The sequence below is a fragment of the Gobio gobio genome (genome assembly GCF_949357685.1).
Source record: "Gobio gobio genome assembly, chromosome: 2".
NCBI lineage: Eukaryota > Metazoa > Chordata > Actinopteri > Cypriniformes > Gobionidae > Gobio > Gobio gobio.
This window is the reverse complement of record NC_137098.1, coordinates 58,929,500-58,954,617: the sequence shown is the minus strand read 5'-3', so window position 1 is coordinate 58,954,617 and position 25,118 is coordinate 58,929,500. Positions and strand designations below refer to the sequence as shown.

The 25,118-nt window shown below is 37.1% G+C and overlaps 3 protein-coding genes across 5 annotated transcripts in view; all 3 read right to left on the bottom strand.

The window, feature by feature from the left end:
- Positions 1-10,478, bottom strand: part of prmt3 (protein arginine methyltransferase 3) — a 79,098-nt gene extending 68,620 nt beyond the window's left edge. Inside the window, exons 1-9 of one of the 2 annotated variants that reach the window (XM_079839105.1) lie at positions 10,427-10,478; positions 10,067-10,187; positions 8,774-8,856; positions 8,642-8,691; positions 8,441-8,546; positions 6,593-6,749; positions 4,508-4,652; positions 2,510-2,575; positions 1,868-1,989 (exon numbers count right to left, since the gene is read on the bottom strand). In XM_079839105.1, coding sequence (XP_079695231.1) covers positions 1,868-1,989; positions 2,510-2,575; positions 4,508-4,652; positions 6,593-6,749; positions 8,441-8,546; positions 8,642-8,691; positions 8,774-8,856; positions 10,067-10,187; positions 10,427-10,442 — 866 coding nt within the window. In that variant the 5' untranslated portion in view covers positions 10,443-10,478. The remainder of the gene's footprint in view (positions 1-1,867; positions 1,990-2,509; positions 2,576-4,507; positions 4,653-6,592; positions 6,750-8,440; positions 8,547-8,641; positions 8,692-8,773; positions 8,857-10,066; positions 10,188-10,426) is intronic. The other variant, XM_079839106.1, reaches the window with a different exon arrangement.
- An 892-nt stretch (positions 10,479-11,370) lies between these two features.
- On the bottom strand, positions 11,371-15,255 carry htatip2 (HIV-1 Tat interactive protein 2). 2 transcript variants are annotated; one of them, XM_079842826.1, is made up of 6 exons: positions 15,046-15,255; positions 14,340-14,523; positions 14,136-14,243; positions 13,078-13,215; positions 12,909-12,970; positions 11,371-12,025 (listed from the first exon to the last, which is right to left on the bottom strand). In XM_079842826.1, exons 1-6 carry the CDS (start codon positions 15,159-15,161, stop codon positions 11,806-11,808), a joined length of 828 nt encoding a protein of 275 aa, XP_079698952.1. In that variant the 5' UTR covers positions 15,162-15,255; the 3' UTR covers positions 11,371-11,805. The 2 variants fall into 2 exon arrangements, with proteins under 2 accessions (XP_079698952.1, XP_079698953.1); XM_079842827.1 differs by having other exon boundaries at positions 11,533-12,025; positions 15,137-15,248.
- A 2,659-nt stretch (positions 15,256-17,914) lies between these two features.
- Positions 17,915-24,593, bottom strand: LOC307118382 (zinc finger protein RFP-like; the record flags this gene model as incomplete). The annotated part of the gene is made up of 9 exons (XM_079803994.1): positions 24,514-24,593; positions 24,318-24,419; positions 20,992-21,070; positions 20,040-20,515; positions 19,842-19,937; positions 19,522-19,755; positions 19,300-19,438; positions 18,594-18,620; positions 17,915-18,450 (listed from the first exon to the last, which is right to left on the bottom strand). Exons 3-9 carry the CDS (start codon positions 21,059-21,061, stop codon positions 17,915-17,917), a joined length of 1,578 nt encoding a protein of 525 aa, XP_079660120.1. The 5' UTR covers positions 21,062-21,070; positions 24,318-24,419; positions 24,514-24,593.
- Between the last annotated feature and the right edge of the window lie 525 nt (positions 24,594-25,118).

Sequence of the window (25,118 nt, the reverse complement as noted above, 5' to 3'; positions counted from 1 at the left end):
GATGAATAGCATTTAAAGCATTTTCTTTCTTTTTTTGAAATAAATTAATACTTGTATTCAGCAAGGATGTGTTAAAGTGATAAAAATAATTATTAACATTATTTATATTGTTAGAAAAGATCTCTATTTTTAAGAAATGCTGTTTTTTTTTTTACTTTTTGTTCATCAATGAATCCTGAAAAAGTATCACAGGTTCCAAAAAATATTAAGCAGCACAACTGTTTCCAGCATTGATAATAACGGAGTATCAAATCATCATATTAGAATGATTTCTGAAGGATCATGTGACACTGAAGACTGAAGATCCCACTTTGAATCACAGAAATAAATTATATTTTAAAGTATATTGGGGGGGGGGGGGGTCTCTAATGCTATTTCATGCATTCTGAATTATTTACACTGTTAAAGAGTTTGATTGTCGTGCTAAACATGGTCAAAATTTCAAAGAACGAGTTGGATGAATGTTGGTATTTCTGTGCCAAATACACTTCTTCAGGATTCGAAGTTTCGGAACGATTTTCCGAATATGGCCCTTTATGGTGTCATAAAGGGCAGAATTCCTTGTATGGTCACTTCTCCAGGATGTGCGCGTATGTGCACATCAACCAGAGCAAGAGCAGGTCCACCAGCGAGCTTCGTTCGGTTTACAGAAGCCGTCGGCAGAGTTGTCATTTCGTTTTTAGATCACAAATCAACAATGTCACTAAAGAAGTGTGTTTTTGGTTGTGATGGAAAGATAACCAAATGACCCAGCGTTAAGGAAACAGTGGATACAGTTTGTTTTTCTGGAGCAGCAACGTAGTTCTGCAAGTGTGTGTGTTTGTTCCCGGTCATGAGTCGAAACCGCAGGCGGTGAATGAAACTGTATCAAATGTCTGTGTTTTGTTGGAAATCAGCGTGTAAGTGCATATAATGCAGACAACACGAATGTATAGTAATAAGGATAATGCCATGATGTATTGTGTGTGTGTGCTCGTGAATCTGTAGCTCCGCCCACTGCACGACGAGTTCGGCTGTTTTTGGAAAGAATCGTTACAGCATATCTGTCTTCTATAAATCTGATAAAACTAAAGATTCTTCATAGATATGATGGATGCGATACTACTCTATAGATACTTAACATGAGACTTGTAGAAACTGTGTATGTTATGTACCCTATAAAACAGAAAACCATTTTCTTTAAATTGTTTAAAATACAGTTTTTTCTGTATTCTTGATCAAATAAATGCAGCCTTGGTTAGCATAAGAGACTTACATAATAACTTCTTTAAAAAATGTGTGTGTGTGGTGTGTGTGTGTGCGCGTATACGTGTGTATATGTGTGTACATGTATATGTGTAAGTGCCAATTACTGGAATTACTGGACCAGCAAAAAAAAGAAAAGAAAAAAAAAACAATAATTGCATTAAGCCACAATTTTCCAGTTTCACATTAATACAAATCAATACTTTTAAAGAAAATGTTGGAAAGAAAACGAAACATTTAATAAAAGCTAAATATTTCAAACACACGCAAAACTTAAATTGTGGTGGGGCTAGAAAAAAAAGAAAACGCTTATCATTGAGCCCAGTAAACACTGGCGAAACATATGTGTCAGAATAGAGATGAAGCTGGATAGTTTTTGGAGAACTGCATAGGATGGAAAGAAGAACAGTTGGAAAAATACCTTGGGGACAGCATCAACATAAAGTGTAATACACTTTGGAAGCCATGAAAGGACTTTACATTGACAGAGGAGATGTTCAGGAAACACCCAAGATGGAGCAATTCTGTACCTTGTTTTTACTAAAAACAAGTACACTTAACCCAAGAGGGCCTCTCATACACCCAAGACACTGTCCATTGCTTCAGTCCAATGTTGACTCACCTTACAATGTCCATGGCTTGGTAAATGATCTCTGATTGGTCGACAGCAATGACCTTCCTGGCTCCCGCTTTGGCGGCAAACATGGAGAGGATTCCCGTACCACATCCTACGTCAAGCACAACCTGCGGGTTAAAGGAGCATGGCGTAACCTTTCCACGCTATGCCAGCTTGTCGGTGCCATCTTGAGTGTGCAGATGTTTAATAATGGCACTCGAGGCATTTATCATGCTGACAGGGTCTAACCCTTATTTGCCAAAGTCCACTGGCTGGAGCACGATGGCCGAGATAAGCGCCTCGTCGCCTACCCCCACACCCTTTTCTTTCCAGCTCAGCGCATCACCTCGGTATCCATGTTCAACTGCGGCCGGCTACAGCTGATCAAGCCAATGTCAGCGCAGAATTAATGGTTTGTATATGAGCTGTGGTGTATATTGTGTATGTGTGTGTGTTGAACCACCATTATCCTGTTATCAGCCCTCTGCAGTTGACACATAAGAACCCTCCTTAAAAAAATACTGCTGCTTGGAATAATGCAAGGGGTTTTTAAATCAGCCCTGTCATTGCAATCGTTACTCCGTCAAAGCTTTGTCTACAACACTTAAAAATGCCAGCATGGCTGGGCTTCTAGAACCCCATTCTCACCTTGTCCTTGAAGACGTCCATGTTGCGGTACATGAAGTCTCGATAGCTCTCAGTGCGCACCTTGTCCTGTCGAAAAACGAGACAACTAAAGTCCAAAGTAATGACACAGTGTCACCATTATACTTTCCATTAGGAAGACAGAGCGCAGCCATCCCAACGAGAGAGAAATCGCTGAACACGATCCAATCATTCAGAGCAAAAATTTAATTTTAACGCCATACCCACAGTTAAGGCTGACAGTCAAAAAGCACGTTAGAAATCAAATTAACAATTGTTAAGCAGCATGAAATATAAATCTCATTTTTAACAGAGTCAAGATTGAATTAGAAAGCAATTCAAAGGATGTGTGACTGCTAATGATTTTTTCTGGCAGGGAGGAGGTCGCTGTTGTTGGGAGTGGAGATGAAAAATGAAATTAAATGAAACTGACCCTGACACTTCTTGCTTTGCCAGCAGAATTTCAGCCAGAAATGGCTAATTAACCTGCCAGTCAGACTAAGTACCACCCAGAACATACATGATGCCGGAAGCTATTTACAATCCAGATGAGAGCGGTTACATTCATATCAGTTTAAGTAAAAGAAACTTTAGTAAAAGAAAACAAAAAAAATGAGGGCCTTTTTTGCATGATTAAACATTCTGCTCTTCCTTGAAGAAATGTTAATAGATGTTTCAAAATGTGGAACATTCGAAGAAGAAAAAAATCTAATAAAAATGTTATTCTGGACATTTTTCATTTACACTACCAGTCAAACGTTTTGGAATAATTACGATAAAAAGTATCTTATGCTCATTTATTTGAAAAAAATATATACATAGAAAAAACAACAATATTGTGAAAAATAACTACGATTTAAATAATTGTTTTCTATTTTAATATATTTTGAATGCTGGATTTTCAGCATCATTACTCCAGTCTTCAGTGTCACATGATCCTTCAAAAAAAAAAAAAAATTTTATTTATTTTTTAATATATATTCTTGTGGAAATCATGACACACAGCCATTCATAAGTTTGGGAAAAGTATGTTTTTTTAAATAATTATAAGAAATAATTAACACTTTTATTCTGCAAGGATGCATTAAATTAATCAAAAGTGACAATAAAGACATTTATAGTGTTACAAAAGATTTCAAATAAATGCTGTTCTTTTCTATTCATCAAAGAATCCTGAAAAAAATATTTCCACAAAAAAACGTTTGGAAGCAAAAACTGTTCAACATTGATAAAAATAAGAACCATTATTACAATGTTTCTATCGATAATAATTGATTATAACTGAGCACCAAATTAGTATATTGTAATGATTTCTGAAGGATCGTGTTTATTATTTTCAGAATTTCTGATTGTACAGTGGGATCTGATTCTTATCTGATCCATTCAAAAGTGCTTTTAAATTACGATAGAAATGCAATGAACTTCTGTACCTTTTAGGCATTAAACCTATTCCAGTTCTCCTTTCTAATGCAGAGACGCAAAAACATTTAATGGAAAAGTTCACTTAACTTTCCTTACATAGAAAGTCGTGCGTTAGTTAAAAGGGTTAAAGATTGCGCCATCTGACTCATGACGGTAAATGGCATCATTTAACGGTGGACAGTAAAAGGCGTCAGTGCTTGCGTTGCACCATACAGCTCGCCTCTCCTCTGCAGGGTTTCAACTCTGACGCAAATCGCCGCTAAATGCAAGTTGGAGGAGGCACCAATCACTGGCCCTCTCCAGGACGTACTGCAGTATGAGAGTTGATGATCCAAACGCTCCTCACTTGAACCTCCCTTACTGCAGTTAGAGCACTCAAACAATGAAATCTTAATCATAAATCTTAAAAATTGCAATGTGGGAAAATAAATAACGGAGAGTAACAAAAATCTGCTGCATAGGGCGAACTGCTGCATCTGTTTGCAAGGAGTTTTCACAAAGTACGAGTTGCCTATGACCTTCTACTCACGCCGGTAGCGAATAAGGCCACAGATATATGTTAGATGGGGACAGACCTACCTTTAGCATCTCCTCATGGATGCTGTAATGCCCATAAGAGCTAAAGTAGGCCTCATCTTCATCTTCTCTCAACTCAGCAATGGCCCCCGAGCATGAAGGGCCACGACTTGTGTCTGCGTTCAGCACTAGACCTTGTGCCAACAATCTGGGGCAATGCAAACAACACACACACACATATATATTAAGACAGAGGAAGGCCTGGTCAGTCCACCAGCACACGTGCATGTGCATGTGAGTGCTCAGTCAAAATCTTAACCACTGCAGTGGAATTTTACCCCATCTCTAACTTCTATTGCCCCGCCTCTTTTTTTGCACCTCTATTCACTTCAGTGAGTGTCTTTGAAACTGAACTCTATGCTGCGCCCTGCTGGACCCACTTATACATTACACATATGTTGGAGTTGCATTGCTCTGAAGATAACTTCACTTTCTTACTTTAAAAAAATGCTTGCAGACTGTGCCATTATCTCAACTGCTTGTTCAGCTCAGTTTAAAAATGATAATCTGGCCCCAACATGAAAGAAGGTGTAAACTGAACAGATTTTTTTTTGTTAATGATAAGTACAAAACTGAATTATGTTATGTATGATTATGTTCATTAGCCGTTTTATTTTGAACTGGTTTTCAAGCTTCTTTATAAGACCTTTCACTTGAAGCAGGAAATGTTTGATAGATAGCTAAGCATGCAAAAAACAACAAATGTGTGCAGTAATGTTCTTTTAATGCATTTTGTGATACAAAAAAAATAAATAAAAAAAAATAATTATATATATATATATATATATATATATATATATATATATATATATATATATACACATACATATTTTTGTGGAAATCATAACACTGCCATTCATAAGTTTGGGAAAAGTATGTTTTTTAAAATAATTATAAGAAATAATTAACACTTTTACTCAGCAAGAATGCATTAAATTAATCAAAAGTGACAATAAAGACATTTATAATGTTACAAAAGATTTCAAATAAATGCCGTTCTTTTCTATTCATCAAAGAATCCTGAAAAAAATATTTCCACAAAAAATGTTTGGAAGCAAAAACAGTTTTCAACATTGATAACAATAAGAACCATTATTAAAATGTTTCTATCGATAATAATTAATTATAACTGAGCACCAAATTAGTATATTGTAATGATTTCTGAAGGATCGTGTTTATTATTTTCAGAATTTCTGATTATACAGTGGGATCTGATTCTTATCTGATCCATTCAAAAGTACTTTTAAATTACGATAGAAATGCAATGAACTTCTGTAACTTTTAGGCATTAAACCTATTCCAGTTCTCCTTTTTTAATGCAGACGAAAAAACATTTAATGGAAAAGTTCACTTAACTTTCCTTACATAGAAATTCGTGCGTTAGTTAAAAGGGTTAAAGATTGCGCCATCTGACTCATGTCATGACGTTTTCTGTGATTGTGTGGGCATGACCGATTCATTAGCCGTTATAGAAAATAACTGGAAGAAAAACACAATGCAGTAAATGGTCAAATAATTTGTGCTACAAACCAGTGAGTTTATGATTGTGTTAATAAAATAATATGATAGCAAATAAGTTTGCAATATCAAGCAGCATAACCGAGAGTTTTTGGACCCCATTGACTGTCACTGTATGGACCAAAAAAACATGCTTAGACGTTTTTTTTCTAAATAGTTTGTTCCTTTTGTGTTTTATATACTGATGGCAGAATTTGCATTTTTAGGTTAACTATCCCTTTAACCCTTTATTCCTTCCTGTTCCAAATGTAAATTCCTTTAAATATCGGTGTATTAAGGATTACAATAGAATAGCAGAGACAGCACTTTCAGAAGTTCTCTCCAGAATCAATAGTACAGTCCAGTTCAGTGTCAACAAACAGGTAGGGCATGTTCGATATACAACAACCTGTTTCATTAAGAAGAAATAATTATTGCATAAGCAATCACACTAAAGATGAGTAATTAAACAAAAGTGACTAGAGTAACATAAATATTATTCAACAACTTGCTTAAACTTTGAGAAAAAGAGCTGAAAAAAATGAATAGTGACCTTGAGCATATGAAGAGTGAGGTTGGTGTTATACTGACTTGAGTTTGTGCAGATCCTCCATGGCCCGGGCCAAGGCTTCCTCAGCTCTCTGAGCTCTGTCTTCAGCCTGTCTGGCTCTCTGAAGCAGAGCAGGCACCTGATCACCAGCCGAAGGGCTCAACGTCACAGCTGCGGCCTCACTCAACTCTTCAACATCTGACAGAATGTAACACAGTAGCACAAATGTGTTTTAAACATGCAAGAAAGTTTACTCCTTACTTACACCATGTGTAGCCATATCCCACCATTCAAAATGTTGTGGTCAGTAAAGATTTGCTTTTGACAAATACTTTTATTCAGCAAAGACCCGTTAAATTGATCAAAAGTGACAGTAAAGACATGCATAATGTTACACCGGAAACAGCCTTGATTGAGGTTTTAAACAATCTGCAAGTTATTTGGGACTCAGGTACCTTAGAAATACGATGCTTTTAACACTATTGATCATGAGACTCTACTCGACCGACTACAGAAGTGGGTAATCAGGTCCTGTCTTAGACTGGCTCAGATCCTACTTAAGTAGCATGGAATACTACACTGCACTGGGTACCTTCACCTCGAGGCATTATGTTATATCTTGGGGTGTTCCTCAAGGCTCGATTTTGGGACCTCTGTTATTTAACCTTCCTTTAGCTGGTGTGAATATCAGTACAACATTTCCTCTCACTAGTATGCAGGTAACACACAACTTTATCTTTCATTTTCCCACAGTTCAATTTCCAGAGCATACAATTGTGGATGTCACAGAGCTTTCTACAGCTAAACAAAGATAAGACATAGGTATTGGTTATCATAATGATGCAGGGAGAACCATATATTGTTCCATATCTTGAGTCTCGGGGCAAGAACTTAGGAATCATGTTTGACAGTGAACTCAGTTTAAAAAAAAACATATTAGCGTTGTTACTAAAACAGCATAACATCTCAGAAAAATCTCAGAAATATGTGATATTCTCTCCCCTTCTGATAATAAGAAAGTTGTTCATGCATTTGTTACATCTAGACCTGACTATTGCAATAGTGTTTTTGCTGGGTTACCAAAGAGCTCCATTAAACACTTACAAAGAGTTCACAATACAGCTGCACAAATGCTAACTTTCTCAAAATGAGAAATTACATAACTCTCTGTTTTTCTTTTCTGTGAATGCACACATGTATTTCGTATCTGTAAAGCACTTTGTAAACACTGTTTTTAAAAGGTGCTACATAAATAAAGCCTTGCTTACTTATCTACTAAAAGTTATTATGCTCTTTTGAACTTTCTATTCATCAAAGAAACCTGCAAAGAAAGCATCACGATTCCACAAAAATATTAAGCAGCACAACAGTTTTTTCTTGAGCAGCAAATAAGCAAGTTAGATTAATTTCTAATATGAAGGACTCTGAAGACTAGAATAATGATGCTGAAAATTCAGCTTATTACATCTTAAAATATATTCAAATTGAAAGTATTATTTTAATGCTTATTTTATATTTACAAAATTACTGTTTTTACTGAATTTTTAATCAAGTAAATGCAGCCTTGGTGAACATAAGAGATTTCTTGCAAAAGTATTAAAAAAAAAATCTTACTGACCCTAAACTTTTGAACAGCGTGTGTGTGTTTGTGTGTGTCGTGTCACTCTGGAGACCTAAATTGAGGTCCCTATTTGGAAACAAGCTTATAAATCACACAGAATGAGTTTTTTGAAAATGTGAAAAAGCAGAAAATTGTGTCTGATGGGTAGGGTTAGTGTAAGGGGAGAGAATATACAGTTGGTACAGTATAAAAACCATTATGTCTATGGAAAGTCCTCACAAAGTTATTGAACCAGACACGTGTGTGTGCGTGTGTGTGTTTCTCATACCTATCTGCAGTAATGGGTCATCTGGTAAAACAGGCTTCATATATTCATCACTGTTCCAAGGCAGTGGGCCATTTGAAGCCAGTAACAAACTCTCTGCAGAACATTTCTATAAAACAACACACACAACACAAACTTAGCCAGGCGTCTTGTCATTTTATCCCCAATATCCATGTGAACCATATGAATGAAATGGACACTTACGGAACTCCTAATGTAGTTTATCATCTTTATGTAGCTATAATCATCAAGCCCTAAAGAGGAATTAAAACATTATATTTAGATACATCAGAGATCCCTCAGCACACTGAGCAGTCCTTAATTTGTAAAACTTACTGTGTTTTTGGACAAGTTCTGGAATATCCACACCATGATCGGCCTTGCAGTGTTGTAATGTTTCAGAAACAGAGGTGAGAGTCCTGTTTAAAGTGAGGACAAACAAAAACCTCTCATCTTAATGTTATAGATAAGCTGTATGTGCCTTGAATTGTACAAAAAAAAAAAATTACAGCTCTTAAAAGATTAGTTCAGCCAAAAATACTAATTCTGACAGAACATGAAGGGACAGTTTGGCTAAATAATCTAAATTAATTAATTAATTTTCATAAAACAGCTAATGAAGAGAACCTAATCCAGTTTTGTACTTATTAACAAAAAAATTCTGTTCAGTTAATAAAAAATATTCATAGCGTTCAGATCAGAGTTATTATTGTTAAAATAAAACTATACTTCATTGAAATAAAGTTTAAATAAAATTGAATATTTAAAAGCTAACCTAGAAATGTTGCTTTGGAAATAAACGAAACTAAAGTTGAAGCCCTAAAATCACTAACTGGAAAAAAAAATAACTGACCTAAAAATTTAATAAATCAAACCTAAATAGAAATATTACGCACACAAAAACTTAACACACAGCATAATTATAAAAAATAAAATAAAAAAACAAATGAAAAAGGAAAATATAAAAAGGCTAACTCAAAATATTAATACAAAACTTTTATAGCATACCAACAATAATAAAATAGCATGGCTCATATATCAATTATTGTACCGTACATTAGTGCATCTTTATTGTTGCTTTTGAAAACAATTTGACTTGAAATAAAAATGCTTCTCTTTAGATTTATACATCTCACATTAAAAAGATAAGCACATTTGTTCTGATATTTTATCAATTTATTTTGGCTATATAAAAGCCAATTAATTTAATTTGTAAACAACATGCTGTATTTCCAAAATCACACATAATCATACATTTATAGCTGTAATATTTGGAGATTTCAGACAATTCCCACATGAAAAAATACTATAGTATAGTAAAAATTACTCTAGTAAATACTAGTGTTTTTGAACCGTACTATAGTAAATATACTACAGTAAATTAACAAAGTGTAGTAAATACTATAATATACTACAATTTACTGTAGTATCTTTACTATAGTATGGTTCAAAAACACTATAGTATTTACTAGAGTAATTTTACTATAATATACTATAGTATTTTTTCATGTGGGTTAAAAGTGTGAAACCAACATTAACGGATCACAATCCTCCAAACCTGTCTCTAGTAAGTTATCTTTGAGATTTCTCTGAGGAAGAATCCTCATGAAAGGTTGTACTGAAAGTCACCTGTCACACAGCACACACGGGACTGTTATGAGTTCAGATCCCTCCTCCATGGACTGCCACTGTTCATCATCACTGTCAGACAGCTCGGGCACATCCTCACACACCTCGCACTCGTTAGCACCTACGAGGCAAGAAACAACTAAGTGTCTTTGATAACACATTCATTCAACATCTTCTAAACAACCGGTCAGAACTATTGACGGTAATTAGCTTTAGCGGAGATTTGTAATTAACCTATACCATTTGGAAATGCCGAAGTGTGTTAAAATATACTCTTCAAACCGTTAAATGAACGCGGTTTAAAACGCATTATAAGTTAAAGCAAATATAATATTACACATTTCAAACATTCACGTGTACCTGTGCACGCTGCCATGTTGTCGTAGTCCCTTGAGTTCGAGTTTTTTTCATCCGGGTCATTCTTATTCAGGTGTACTTCCCCTTTGTCGCCATTTGAGGTCGCTGTTTTCTCAATAATGACATACAGCACATGCAGTTACAGTAGCCTCAAATACCCCAGTGTCTCTTTCTGTAACCTACTAATAAAACATATGAAATAAAATAAAAAGTCCTTTATTTAGGTTCCTCTACAAGCCACCACAATGACTGGCCCAGACGTATCTTGTGTTTAGAATAACACACATTACATACCAGTTAAAACTTAGGATGTAACATTGTATTATAATTAATATTGTAAGGCTTATAAACATATAATCATATTATATTTTTATTGTAGGGCTTGTACTTAAATTGTGCACTAACTTTTGCGTTTATTTATTCCCCTTTTGTGTGTATTTTCTTTACAAAACTATAATTTGAATGGCATTATTAAGTTAGACAGGAAGGAAAAGCATCAAGTGTCAAGCACACATGTGAACTCTTTCAGTGCTGTTTAAAAGAATCTCAGAATCCCAAAGTTAATGGGTTAATAACGTTCAAAGATAGATGTTCTGAATGCAACTAAACTGTATGCTAAATAGTTTGGGCAGTATTTGTTACAGTATAAAGCTAATAAATGCTTGTGTCAGAAAAATTGTTACTATTTAGGCAAATTATGTTTTCATCATGAACAGTGTTGGGTAAGTTACTCTAAAAAAAGTAATTGATTACTAGCTAATTACATCTTCAACAGTGTAATCGGATTACTTTACTAATAACTTTCTCTAAAAAGTACTGCATTACTAATTACTTTCTAATCATACTTTTATATCAACCTCAACCAGAATTGTGATGTTAAATCCAATATTGTTTTATATAGAACTGTTCTATAGTATATAAAGTACATCAGACGTAACTAATTAAATGACACAAAAAAGAGAGTAATCCCTTACTTTACTTTTCAAAAGTTATTAAATTACTTAGTAATTCATTACACCCAACACTGATCATGAACAACTAAAGTTGAACATTTTAATCCACTTTTCAGACATAGCACACAAAATAATATTACTATATACACAATAGTTGAGATCAAGTATGAATATAATTTATTTTTTCCAGATCAATATACAATTAAATAACAAAAAAAGCACCAGAATCCAAAGCGAAGCATAGAAAAGCACATATAACCCTTATTTAGTACAAATGAGTACTAAACATTTTTAAATATGTTTGTAAAATACTCAATATGATAATTCAATTCAAGTAAACTGCATTAAAACAATATTTTGGCTTATCTTGCTCACAAATCACACCATGCCAGAATTGCACTTAATTAAAAAAACGTGAAAATGAAAGTGTTATTTTTTGTCTCCAATGTTACCAAGATTGTATATGGCCTTGTTTTCAAGAATCTCCACTTTCTGCTCTCCATCTTGAAGTGTGTTGACAAGCATAGCTCTACCGACTGATGTGATGGGGATGGACATTGCGGTAGGGAAAACGGAGGAGAATGCACCAAGAAATTTCCGGGCCATCCACTCAGTCGGCCGGCTCTCCTGTCTGTCCACTAGGAGCACCCTAGAAATAAACAACCAAATATGAGCTACAGAACAAGAGGTGATTTGAAAAATATCTGAACAAATAGGCCTGTCACGATAACAAATTTTGCTGGACGATAAATTGGCCAAGAAATTATTGCGATAAACTATAATATTGTCGTTCTGAGACCATTTTCATCTAAAATAATGATAATGACATAATAATGCAGGTACACCTTTTCAAAGATCAATAAACTTTTATTTCTAAAGACTATTTAACACTGAAAACGGAAAGCATTTGAAATATCCACAATAAATGAACAAAACGTAAATGTAATGCATACATGTAAATGTAAAACAACCAACAACAAAAAAAGCAATGGACTCTCAGTCTGTTAACAAAAAATGCCTGGGAAAACTTTAAAGAATCTTTACATAACCCCATTATAATAAATGTCATTTTTCCCTGTGCCTTCCCTGTTAGACATATACAGAAATGTAATAGTTATCAAAACCCCTTTCTTAACTGCATAAATTAACTGCGAGTCTGTCTGTGCGTCGAGTGTGTGTGTGAGTGTGTCAGAGACACTCCCTCGATTAGCTGACATGAGATGCACGCAGCCACACAGACAGGACACACACACACACACACACACACACACACACACACACACACACACACACACACACACACACACACACACACACGTTCTCTTGTGTCTTGTCGCGCTTAGAAGCATTTACATGAATAAGAGCGTGATCATATAATATAACGCTCTGCAAAAATGGATGTAAAAACGGACGCTGGAAATTATCGTGGACAAACAGACATGCACAACATACATCAATTTCTATGACCTCAGAAATCACAACAGATTTGATTCCTTGGATCAGCAATCCAGGAAAAAAGTAGAAGGACTCACGCTGGTCGATAGATGGAGAAACGCTCAAACCCGAGGTCTTCAATTTCTGCTTCAACCTGTCCCTATAAATACACCAGTACATGCATTGGCATGGCATTAAAATACAAGATTAGCCATAAAAAGAAAACAAATCTAGGCTGACCATATGTTGCATAGGGTGTTGTAATACCTTAGTTTTCAGGTAGAGAAAGCTGCTGGTTTTATCTGCACCTTTGGAGGATTCTAGGTGAAAATGGGAACAACCTCCTGCTTTGGCAAGTTCTGCAGACTTGAGTACGTAGTCATGATCCACTCGAAAAAACCCTTCCTGTAGCCCATTCAAAATGGAACAAATTACAAATCAACTTAAATTATTTATGTGGGTCAGATAACATTCAGATTTTCTGTTGATTAAAGCCACAATATGTAACTTTTCGCTGCTAGAGGTCGCTTATTCAAAACAAAGGCGTAGATTGATGACGCCTTGATTTCGCAGAGCTTTTATTATGCTGCAGACGACCGCTTCCGCTTCTTCCGCTCATGGGTACGCAGCGCTCTTTTATCATATTAGATAAGTTATTTGAGTGTGTTGAAAGTTATGTTATAATGCTTTTCTCTGTGTTCGCTCTGCGGCTACTATGAGACGCTTGTTGCACACTGCAGTAAGCTAGATCAATATTAGCCATGGTAAAACATGGTACTCGCGGTAAATCAAGAAAACAAGATTTAAACAATGAGACTAACTGTGTTGAGCTATATAAACACGATGCGTGTATCCAACATACTATATTAAAGCATCTTAGGTGTCTCCATGGTTTCTACGGAAATAACGTGGGTAAGATGTCAGTGATAGGCGACGCACGGACACCCTGGTGCTTATTTCTCTGGATTTAAACATTCTTGGAAACATTTGGGATAATGTAAGCACGCAAGTCAACTAAATATATAACACTGTTCTAGTGGATTGTGGATATTTTAATCCAAAAATCTTGTGCCTTTAAACCAATCTCTTTCATTGTATGAAAAACACATAGTTCATCAATATAATCTATAACTATCTTTACTTACATTGCCAATTTTTCAGCATTTATTCCCAACAATATTAATCTTTGTTATTATACAAAAGTTTGCTTACGAATTTTTGGAGTCGAAACAGCAGAACCTAATTTCATGCATTTTCAACTGAGGTTCAGGAGAAAAGTCCTTCTTGCATTAATACAGTACATAAAGATGAAAACTGAAACATACAGCTCCTGCTTTGGCTTTGGTTGTTCCTAGACAGCAGTATCCCACATCATGGCCCTGAAAAGCCTCAGCGTACTCCTCCAGCTTCTCAAAATCAACCACCTTTTGCACCTGAAGAGAAGAAGGCCAATGAATGGTAAGAACTAAATCCCTGATAGCATAACATATGGACTACTAAATAGAACTTTCGCAAAGTTGGCACATTACCAATTGTTCATAGGCTTTATCCTCAAAGGTTAACTGCCTTCGTCCAATGAGAGTGATCTTGGAGAAGATGTTGCGCTCCACTGTTTCCTTCAGGAGCGCCTTTCCCGTCTCGCCAGAAGCGCCGAGAATGAAGCAGGTTCTGTTCTTCTGTCGGTAATTCTCTTCCATTGCGTTCAGATCCATTCTGTAATGAAGAAATGATTGCACACATGACCGTTTGAATCTCGCAACATCACAATGACACTGCAGAATTTGCAGAGGTACTAGATTGAACAGGTGTGCTGTTAGTTATAACTGCTGCGTGAGACAAGTTATTCCTGAAGGCGAAACTCGATCAGCGGCTCAAAATCCCAAATAGCTCAATAGAGTCGCATTCAAGTCTCGGGACGTTTATTTTACAGCAGCTTCACTGTGGTAAACCTCTAAGCCAGGCCCACGTGAGAGCCTATTTCATGCATGCAATTTATTTTTATTTTCTAATATTGTTAATTTCTATCATTGATATTTTTCCTCATGTCATTTAAAGGTGTGGTTGTGTCGGCTACTATGAGCGAGAATCAGATAGATCACGTAGGCAGAAAAATATTGGAAATGCAATTAGTATACAAGAAGTAAAAAGCATCGATACTGCACCAAAGTAACCAGTTTTGCATAATAACCTAATGTATTAGTGACAGTAGTAGCCCGTAATGAATAGCTACTTCACCTTAGGATCTCGACAGTCTCCGAATTCTCCAAATACTGAAAAACAGCGGCGAGTGCCACAACAAAAACACCGAAGAAGCTTAAGGTTTTACCCCAGTTACACTGAAATGTATTCATGCCAGGCTCGATAAATAGAGGACTTTGGTGGTTGGCACAACTGAAGCTTCTTCCTTGTTACATCCTCGTTTCACACGGCGCTTGCGCAGAACTCGTACACAGCATGCACAGAGAGCGCCGCAGTTGTTTTGAAACGGATATGCACGATAGCGACTATGGCAAGCCGGTTTAGCTTATAATGTTCCCTCGCCGTGATTTTACTAGTAGGAGTTAAATCAGAGCTCTCTAATTCAATTCTTACTAACAAAACGTATGATTAGAGGGCTCTCTAATTCAATTAAAGAGCTCTTCAAATGCATTCTTACTAATGATTGAATTAGAGAGCTCTGTAATTGAATTCTTACAAGTAAAAATGCAATTACGAGGAGAAACGGTGGGAACATTTCAAGGTAATTTGGCTTGCCATAGCCCGACTTGAGCAAGACAATTAGCCTACAATTAGAACGTAAAAGTCATCACTTTTAATACTAAAGTAGAAGTGCAAATGAGTATCACCCAAAACACACTAAAGATGTGCGTGATGCAGGTTTGAGTTTGGCTTGTTTTTTGCTCATTCTTTCTTTGTGCATAATTCCATATATTATAATATCTCCCTTATATATTATACCATACAGGCCTATGGCTTAGTAATGTGCCATGGTTTGATATAGTGTGTTTGTTATCATAGTGGTCAAGAATGTTGAAATTCAGCAAAATGTCAGACTTTTTATAATACAAATTTGATGAAGAAAAAAAGAATCAATCCAAGGCACTTTGTCTATTACAAAAAGTTAAAAGCATTTGTTGTTTTGACTAATCACATTTAGACATTACAAATGTTACCAAAAAAAATCTCTATTTATGATGTTTTTACATATGCTAGCTCTTCAGAAATTAAATAATTTATATAGTTACTTGTTAAAGTTACCTTTAACTTTGTTACCTGAATAAAAAATTATAGTCTGAAAATTTAGAAAGAAAATCCATTATATTAAAGTTAAAGCTACACTGTGTGATATTTTCCCCCATCTAGTGGTGAAAAGGTATATGACCATCCAGTGAATTTTAGTTTCTGTTCCTCTCAATTCCGATTTCGTTTCAACTCCTACGGTGGCCGATTTAGTCCAAGATTAACATGGCTTCCAGTTCGACCTCGTCCACATTCGACACGGTGCCTGTGGGATATTCTGTGCGCAGTGGGATGGTTAGAACTCAACTGGCCTAATTATTCGGCTAGAAAGAACTGCAGCTAATCCAGAGTGAACTTTGATGATAGTAATGTTTATAAAAAATTATAGTCTGAAAATTTAGAAAGAAAATCCATTATATTAAAGTTAATGAATCAATAAATTCCATAGCCACATATCATATTTTGAACAAAACACATAACTGTGGTAACCAATGGCAACCGCCAAACCCAGACTCGTCCATCAGATTCCCAGACAGAGAAGCGTGATTGGTCACTCCGGAGAACACGTCTCCACTGCTCTAGAGTCCAGTGGTGGTGTGCTTTACACCACTGCATCCAACGCTTTGCATTGCACTTGGTGATGTAAGGCTTGGATGAGCTGCTCGGCCATTGAAACCCATTACATGAAGCTCTTTATGCACTGTTCTTGAGCTAATCTGAAGGCCACATGAAATTTGGAGGTCTGCACATATTGACTCAGCAGAAAGTTTCATGCACTGACCCCGCTCTGATTTTACGTGGCCTACCACTTCAAGGATGAGTTGCTGTTGACCCAAATTGCTTCCACTTTGTTATAATACCACTAACAATACCACTGACCGTAGAATATTTAGTAGTGAGGAAATTTCACGAATGGACTTTTTGCACAGGTGGCAACCTATCATGGTCAAGTCAAGTCAACTTTATTTATATAGCGCTTTTACAATTGTTTCAAAGCAGCTTCACAGTGTTAGAGAGGGAAAATAATGCAACAGAATTTGATTCGGCTGTACAGCTGCTCTGGAGAAAACAGTGATGTCATCAGCTCATTTCAATTATCATACAGTGACAATGCGGGCGGATCAGTAATTTACTTTATATAGTTAATTTAGTTTAGTAAGTATATTTATTTGGATATTTTGGTTGAAAATTTAGTGTCCCCAACTGAGCAAGCCAAGCCAAAGGCAACAGTGGCAAGGAACCAAAACTCCATCAGGGGCATAATGGAGAAAAATAAACCTTGGGAGAAACCAGCCTCAGTCGGGGAGCCAGTTCTCCTCTGGCCAATTAACAAACAGCGTATGATTATGATTCTGGCGACCTTACAGGTCAGAAGTCATGTTAGATCGGAATATTTAAAAGATCGGAGGCATCACGCCGGAGACAGGTTTATTGAGGATGACGTGCCGATTAAACAATTATTAAATAGGAATATTTGAAAGATCGGATACACATGTGGATACACCTGTGACCATGGAAGTGATTGGAACACCTGAACTCAATGATTTGGAGGGGTGTCCCAATACTTTTGGCAATATAGTGTACCCCTAGGATGGCTTGAGGGTGAGTAAATTATGGGATACATTTCATTTTTGGGTGAACTATCCCTTTAATGCTGCTTAAAGGTTGCAAAATGCATTTTACAGCTTAGCTTTTACTTAAATTAAGCTTTAATACTAGGGGTTGAGGTGGGTGAGAGCAGGCATAATTAAGACTGGCTTTTATGTGGCATTGCATCTGTGTAAAGATGCCTTATAGAAGCCTGGGCGATTAACATCATGTCAGTTTTGCCAGGGCAAGTACTGCTTACTGTTTCTTCATACAATTAACTGTGAGTAATAGGTAAGATGATTATTTGACCGTTATCACCTTTACAATATAGACAAACATAAAGATAGAGTTTCTCAGTGAAAGACTGTCCAGTGTAGGAGAAGATATGAGATCTGGACTCCACATCATAGAAGGAGACCAGACCCTGCTCATAGTCCACAAACACCCCCACCTTCTGCGGTTTCACTCTCAGAGACAGAGAGACAGAGGGACCAGCACAAGCCCAGTATTCATTCTTATTCCTCAGAGCCACAGTCCAGTAACCATTCTGAGGACTCATTGTGATCATTCCCTTCCTGTTAATCGATTCTCTGGCCACTCCTAAAGTCCAGGAGGTGTTTCCCTTCACCTGCACCTCAAAATAAAACCTCCCTGAAGAGAATCCTTCTTTTCCCAGGACACAGACACAGTTATCAAACCTCTCCGGGTTGTTTGGGAGCTTTTGCTTAATGTCTCCGTGACTCACTTGTTTCCCATCATCAGACAGGATGAGATATGGATGAGCTGTATCAGGATCCAGAGTCACATCCACTGAGAGAGACCAGAGAATATGACAATCAATCATTACATGCAAAGATTTACGCGTGTTTTATATTTAACCAACATTTTTGGAACAAGTGATTATATTTATAGCTATCATATTTAAATATATTTGTGAATGTGACACAATATACCTGCATACTGCTGCATCCTCCTCAACACTGTGAACACAAATAAAATATTATATATATCATGCACATTTAAGTCATTAATGTTAGGTTTTCTTAGGGTTACTCCATTTGACATGAATAAAATGTGCCTTTTCACTCACACACACACACACACACACACACACACACACACACACACACACACACACACACACACACACACACACACACACACACACACACACACACATGACAACTGACAGGTGAAGTGAATAACACTGATTATCTCTTCGTCACGGCACCTGTTAGTGGGTGGGATATATTAGGCAGCAAGTAAACATTTTGTCCTCAAAGTTGATGTGTTAGAAGCAGGAAAAATGGGCAAGCGTAAGGATTTGAGTGAGTTTGATGAGGGCTAAATTGTGATGGCTAGACGACTGGGTCAGAGCATCTCCAAAACTGCAGCTCTTGTGGGGTGTTCCCGGTCTGCAGTGGTCAGTATCTATCAAAAGTGGTCCAAGGAAGGAACAATGGGACAGGGTCATGGGCGGCCAAAGCATGTCATGTAAACGCCCCCTAAAACATATTCCTTTTAACACTTTAATGATACAGATAATGCAATCAAAACTGATTGTATGATTATTTACATTATTATAGTGATGCAACTCTTAAATGTTTTCTCAGAGAAGAATAAAATACAGGTAAAATCTGTGTGCTAATATTAACCTACCAGTTTGACTGAGTTTCTCCTCTAGAGTCTCCTGCAGCTGAGTCAGAGCTCTCCTCAGATTCTCCATACTCACATCAGTGTTCATACTGATCTCAGGCCAGTTCCTGATGAGTGGAGGGCTGCACAGGAATGGCTCAATCTTCAGCAGGAGAGAGGAGAAATCCCTCAGCATGAGGACTCTGAGTGTTGTCCTGTGATGTGTTCAGACAGAGAGACACTGACCTGTAGGAGGTGGAGGTGATCCTCAGTGTGTAAGAGATGATCCAGCTCAGTGTTTCTCATCTTGAGCTCAGTGATTTCCTGCTGCAGCTCTTGAATGAGCTCTTCATCCTGTTTCTCTGCTGCTTTCTGTTTCTCCTCCATCAACTCCAGCAGCTCAGCCTGGCATCTCTCAATGGAGAGCATCAGAGCGCTGAAGACCTCAACACTGGCTGCTTTCTCTTGCTCTGTGCTTTTCTGAAAAAATATGTTTTAACCAATCTGCTTTATGTATAAGGCAAATCTAAAAATCATCCACAAAATATTGAACATCTTCAGCTCACTTTTCTGAGTTCTGCTGAGTGGTTGATGTCTTGGATCTTCTCGATTCTGTCCTGGATCATCTGCTGCATGTCTTTCTTTGTCTTCATAATCTGAGTCTATACAGAAACATTTGATTCAATCAACATGGCTTTTTCGTGTTCTTGTTAGAATATTTAAAACTGTTATTAAATATGTTTGATGTTGTTAGCAATGCATGCCTTCTTCTCTTTACTCTCCTCCTCTAGAGGAACAGTGTTGTGAGTCTTGTGGTCTCCATCAGTGCAAAACACACATATATATGTCTGGTCATCTCTACAGAACAGCTCCAGAGGTCTCTCATGTTTCTGGCATATATAGTCCTTTATATTGTCCACAGGGTCCATCAGTTTGGGTTTCTTTAAGTTCAGGACTCTCTGATGAGGCTCCAGGTGAGTTTCACAGTAAGAGGTCTGACACACCAGGCAGGACTTCAAGGCTTTCAACTTTCTATCATCACATATGTCACAAAGAACCTCAGATTTCCTTGTGTGAATTTTAAGGTTAGATCTTCTTTTACTGTATCTCCAATTACACACTGAACAGCTGCAGTGCTGACTTTTGTCCAGGCATTCTTTCAGGCATTTCTCAGGGGAGACTGGATCGGTAAACACATCCAGATCAACAGAACTCAGAGCACCACTTGAGGATATGAAAGCTGAAAAGAGAATTATATAGTTAAAGTCAAGTCAAGAAAGAAACGTTAATTTAGTAAAGCCCTATATTTTTTATGATTGTTCTACGTTACTCTAAGCACTCTAACGACTTTGGTACACAAACCTCCTATGAATCACAATATTTTATGTTTTCCTATGGAACATTGATATTGCATGCAGCAATGATTATGCAAGGCTTTAATGTTCTTATTGGCGATTCACACAAAATTGAGTTGTGCTCTACTGCACTGCTTTTTGATTGTTCTATCCAATCATATGCTAGTAAATGACCATTTTGATTCAGCTTTTTTATCACCTCGTGCATGAGCTCCAAGACATTTTGTATGTAGTTTTAAAAATATATTGTAAAATGACACAATTTAGTTTTGATTGCCTGATGCAGCAGAGGCAAAGAAACTGTATTATTACTAGCTGAATGCGTTTGTTAATTCATTAATTCATTCTTTGGTTTACTGACTTGGAGGTTCCTCCAGACTTTGTCTCCTGGTCTCTCCTGGGATTGATGGTGTTGGCAAATATCCTGCCATATCATCTTCCTGAAAAAGTCACAGCACATATCTCATATCACTTGAAACATGATCAATGCTCCTGATTTTTGCCAATTTCTTAATTGTTCTTAAAACTGCAGTCTCAAAACATGCGAGCGGGCTTTAGCATATCATTAATTATGCTGTGAAGCAGGGGGGTCTCAAGAGAAGTCAGGTTATCCCTGTGCATTTTTCTGTTGATATGAAAAATCAGGTACATTTAGCACTATAGTGTGTAAATTATGTACAGTATATTAAGATGTTATGATAATCTGTCTTTCTCCACAGGCGTTCTATGATGTTCAAAGCATTTCTAAGGATGCTTTTTTTTTAGAAGGCAGACTGAGATGACGAACGGGAATGGCTTGTGTAACATTAGCAACACATTATTAGCTGTTTGATAATGTAGTCTAGCCAAAGGCTAATTATATCAATGACCGTTAGCCTATGTATCCGGCGTAGAGAGCAATATATATAAAACGCATTACAATTCTGAAACATCGACTGAGACAAGCCTTTATAATTCACTCTTCCACTTCTTCTGAATCAGTTTCTGGTTTAAACATATACTATATTGTCAAAAGTATTGGGACACCATGCCAAATCATTGAATTAATGTGTTCCAATCACTATGAAGAGATATCATATTGATCACAAGTTCAGAAGGGAGTACCGCAAGGCTCAGTGCTAGAGCCATTGCTTTTCCCCTTGTACATGCTACCCTTGCGAGATATCATTAGGAAGCATGGCATTCGTTTTCACTGTTATGCTGATGATACTCAGCTCTATATGTCTTCGCACCCTGACGAAACGTACCAATTCACAAAATGAATGGAATGCATAGCTGATATAAAAAATTGGATGACTAGTAATTTCCTACTACTTAATTCTGAAAAAACAGAGATTCTAATTATTGGACCAAAAACCTGCATGTAGTAACCTAGAATACTGTCTAACACTTGATGGCTGCTCTGTTAAGTCCTTGTCATCAGTTAGGAACCAGGGTGTGCTCTCTGATACCAATCTTTCACTTGAAAGCCACGTTTCGAACATCTGTAAAACCACACTCTTCCATCTTAATAGTATATCTAAATTACAACATATCTGACATGGAATATTATTAGTATCAGATATTAATATAAGACATGGTTGTCAATGCAAAATGCTGAATAGTTAGTTCATGCATTCATGACCTCAAGGCTAGATTATTGTAATGCTCTACTGGGTGGTTGCCATGTTCGCTTGATAAATAAACTCCAGCAGGTCCAAAACGCAACAGCTCGAGTTCTTAGTAGAACCAGGAAGTATGTCCATATTAGCCTGGTTCTGTCAACACTGCACTGGCTCCCTATTAAACATTGCATATATTTTAAAATCTTGCTAATTACCTACATAGCACTAAATGGTTTAGCTCCCCACTACTTGAACGAGCTCTTAACACATTATAGTCCTTCACGTCTATTGCGATCTCAAGACTCTGGCCAGTTGATAATACCTAGAATATCAAAATCAACTGCCGGAGTGCATTGAGAGTTTTCTGTTTTGGTTGAGGTTGGTTTTGTGTAAGTGGCCCAAAAGTAAATAACTAATGATTTTTTACATCGGAAATTAATCAATCAAAAACTTAATTTAGCTGGACAATAACTTTTTCAGAGCTGATTTACAGCCAAAACAATCTCTCTTCCATTAATTTTCTATTATTACTGTAAAGCTACTTTTGAAACAATCTATATTGTAAAAAGCGCTATATAAATGAAGGCGACTTGAATTGACTTCCATAGCCACAGGTGTATAAAATCAAGCATCTAGGCATGCAGACGCTTTTACAAACATTTGTGAAAGAATGGGTCGCTCTCAGGAGCTCAGTGAATTCAAGCGTGGTACCGTGATCTGTGCAATAAGTCCATTCGTGAAATTTCCTCACTACTAAATATTCTATGGTCAACTGTTAGTGGTATTATAACAAAGTGGAAGCAAATGGGAACAACAGCAACTCAGCCACATAGTGGTAGGCCACATAAAATTATAGAGCATGGTCAGCGCATGCTGAGGCGCACAGTTCGCAGAAGTCGCCAACTTTCTGCAGAGTCAATAGCTACAGACCTTAACATTTTGTGTGGCCTCCAGATTAGCTCAAGAACAGTGCATAAAGAGCTTCATGTAATGGGTTTCAATGGCCAAGCAGCTCATCCGAGCCTTACATCACCAAGTGCAATGCAAAGCGTCGGATGCAGTGGTGTAAAGCACACCGCCACTGGACTCTAGAGCAGTGGAGACGTGTTCTCTGGAGTGACCAATCACGCGTTTCTGTCTATCAATCTGATGGACGAGTCTGGGTTTGGTGGTTGCCAGGAGAACGGTACTTGACTGACTGCATTCTGCCAAGTGTAAAGTTTGGTGGAGGGGGGATTATGGTGTGGGGGGTTGTTTTTCAGGGGTTGGTCTTGGCCCCTTAGTTCCAGTGAAAGGAACTCTTAATGCTTCAGCATACCTTTTACCATTTTGGACAATTTCATGCTCCTAACTTTGTGGGAACAGTTTGGGGATGGCCCCTTCCTGTTCCAACATGACTGCAGCAGTGCACAAAGCAAGGTCCATAAAGACATGGATGAGCGAGTTTGGTGTGGAGGAACTTGATTGGCCTGCACAGAGTCCTGACCTCAACCCGATAGAAAACATTTGGGATGAATTAGAGTGGCGACTGCGAGCCAGGCCTTCTCATCCAACATCAGTGCCTGACCTCACAAATGCGCTTCTAGAAGAATGGTCAAAAATTCTTTGTGGAATTTTTCCTAAACCTTGTGGAAAGCCTTCCCAGAAGAGTTGAAGCTGTTATAGCTGCAAAGGGTGGTCCAACTCCATATTAAAGAACAGGATTAAACAGAGGATGTCATTAAAGTTCAAGTGCATTGAAAGGCAGGCATCCCAAAACTTTTGGCAATATAGTGTATTTGGCTGAATTAAACCAGTATTTCCACTTGCCAACGTGTATCATTTACTACAGTAAAGTTGACAGTGGATCAAGTATTCTGAGTTGGTGTGATTGAGTGTAGGCAAGGCTAATTTGCATATTAATAGATCCACATATATTAAATGAAGCAAGGGTGTAGAGTTACATTCAAGCTATTTTAAGGCAGAAAAAAACATTTAAATATGTAATTTTGGTGATCAAAAATGAGTTTAAAGAGATACAACTATTGGCTACATGAAAAACTTGGCATTAGTCACATTGTCAACACAGTGTAATGCTGCTTACTGGTTAGTTGCAAAGTTCACAGACTAACAGGTCTGACTTGTCTGGATCACTTCTTTCTTTTTCAGAGTGCTCATAATCTCAAGTGCAGCATGTCTTTTATGTCTGTGGCATAAAAAAACAACAAATTACGCATCTGTTAGCCAAAGTGTATCTGTTGTCCTGTTTAATAAAACACCCTCTATTTTTAATCACTTACCTGTGAGGGCATATCAACTGTGCTCACAGAACTTGTGATGTCCCAAATACTCTGGTTCCAAGGCTTCCAGTTTGTTGTACATTGGTTTAGTTTCACTTTCACAGTAATCTGCCAGTCACCTGTAAGGATGTCATAACTCCTCCTATATTCTTTCTTGCATGGAACAAATCAAAATTTGTGTACGTGTTATAAGAATTTAAAGAGTTCAATTAAAGAAAACAAAGACACCCAGAATATGTAGGTATTATGTTGATTACACATTAAAGGGTTAGTTCACCCAAAAATGAAAATTCTGTCATTAATTACTTACCCTCATGTCGTTCGACACCCATAAGACCTCCGTTCATCTTCGGAACAGAAATTAAGATATTTTAGTTGAAATCTGATGGCTCTGAAAGGCCTCCAATGGCACAATGGCACTTTACACTCTCAAGACCCTTAAAAGGTACTAAAGACGTCGTTACAAAGTCCATCTCACTACAGTGGTTCTAAAATAACTTTATGAATTGGCAAGAATAGTTTTTGTGCACAAAAAAACCCTAAATAACGACTTATATAGTGATGACGATTTCAAAACAAGGCCTCATGAAGCTTCGAAGCGTTAT

Excerpts from the sequence above, each read along its gene's own strand:
- htatip2 (XM_079842826.1), bottom strand. The coding sequence starts at position 15,161 with ATGAATACATTTCAGTGTAACTGGGGTAAAACCTTAAGCTTCTTCGGT. Across the intron at positions 12,971-13,077 it reads TTCTCTACCTGAAAACTAAG|GGACAGGTTGAAGCAGAAAT; the intron begins GTATTACAACAC and ends GTGTATTTATAG. Across the intron at positions 12,026-12,908 it reads TTCTCCATCTATCGACCAGC|GGTGCTCCTAGTGGACAGAC; the intron begins GTGAGTCCTTCT and ends GTTTATTTCTAG.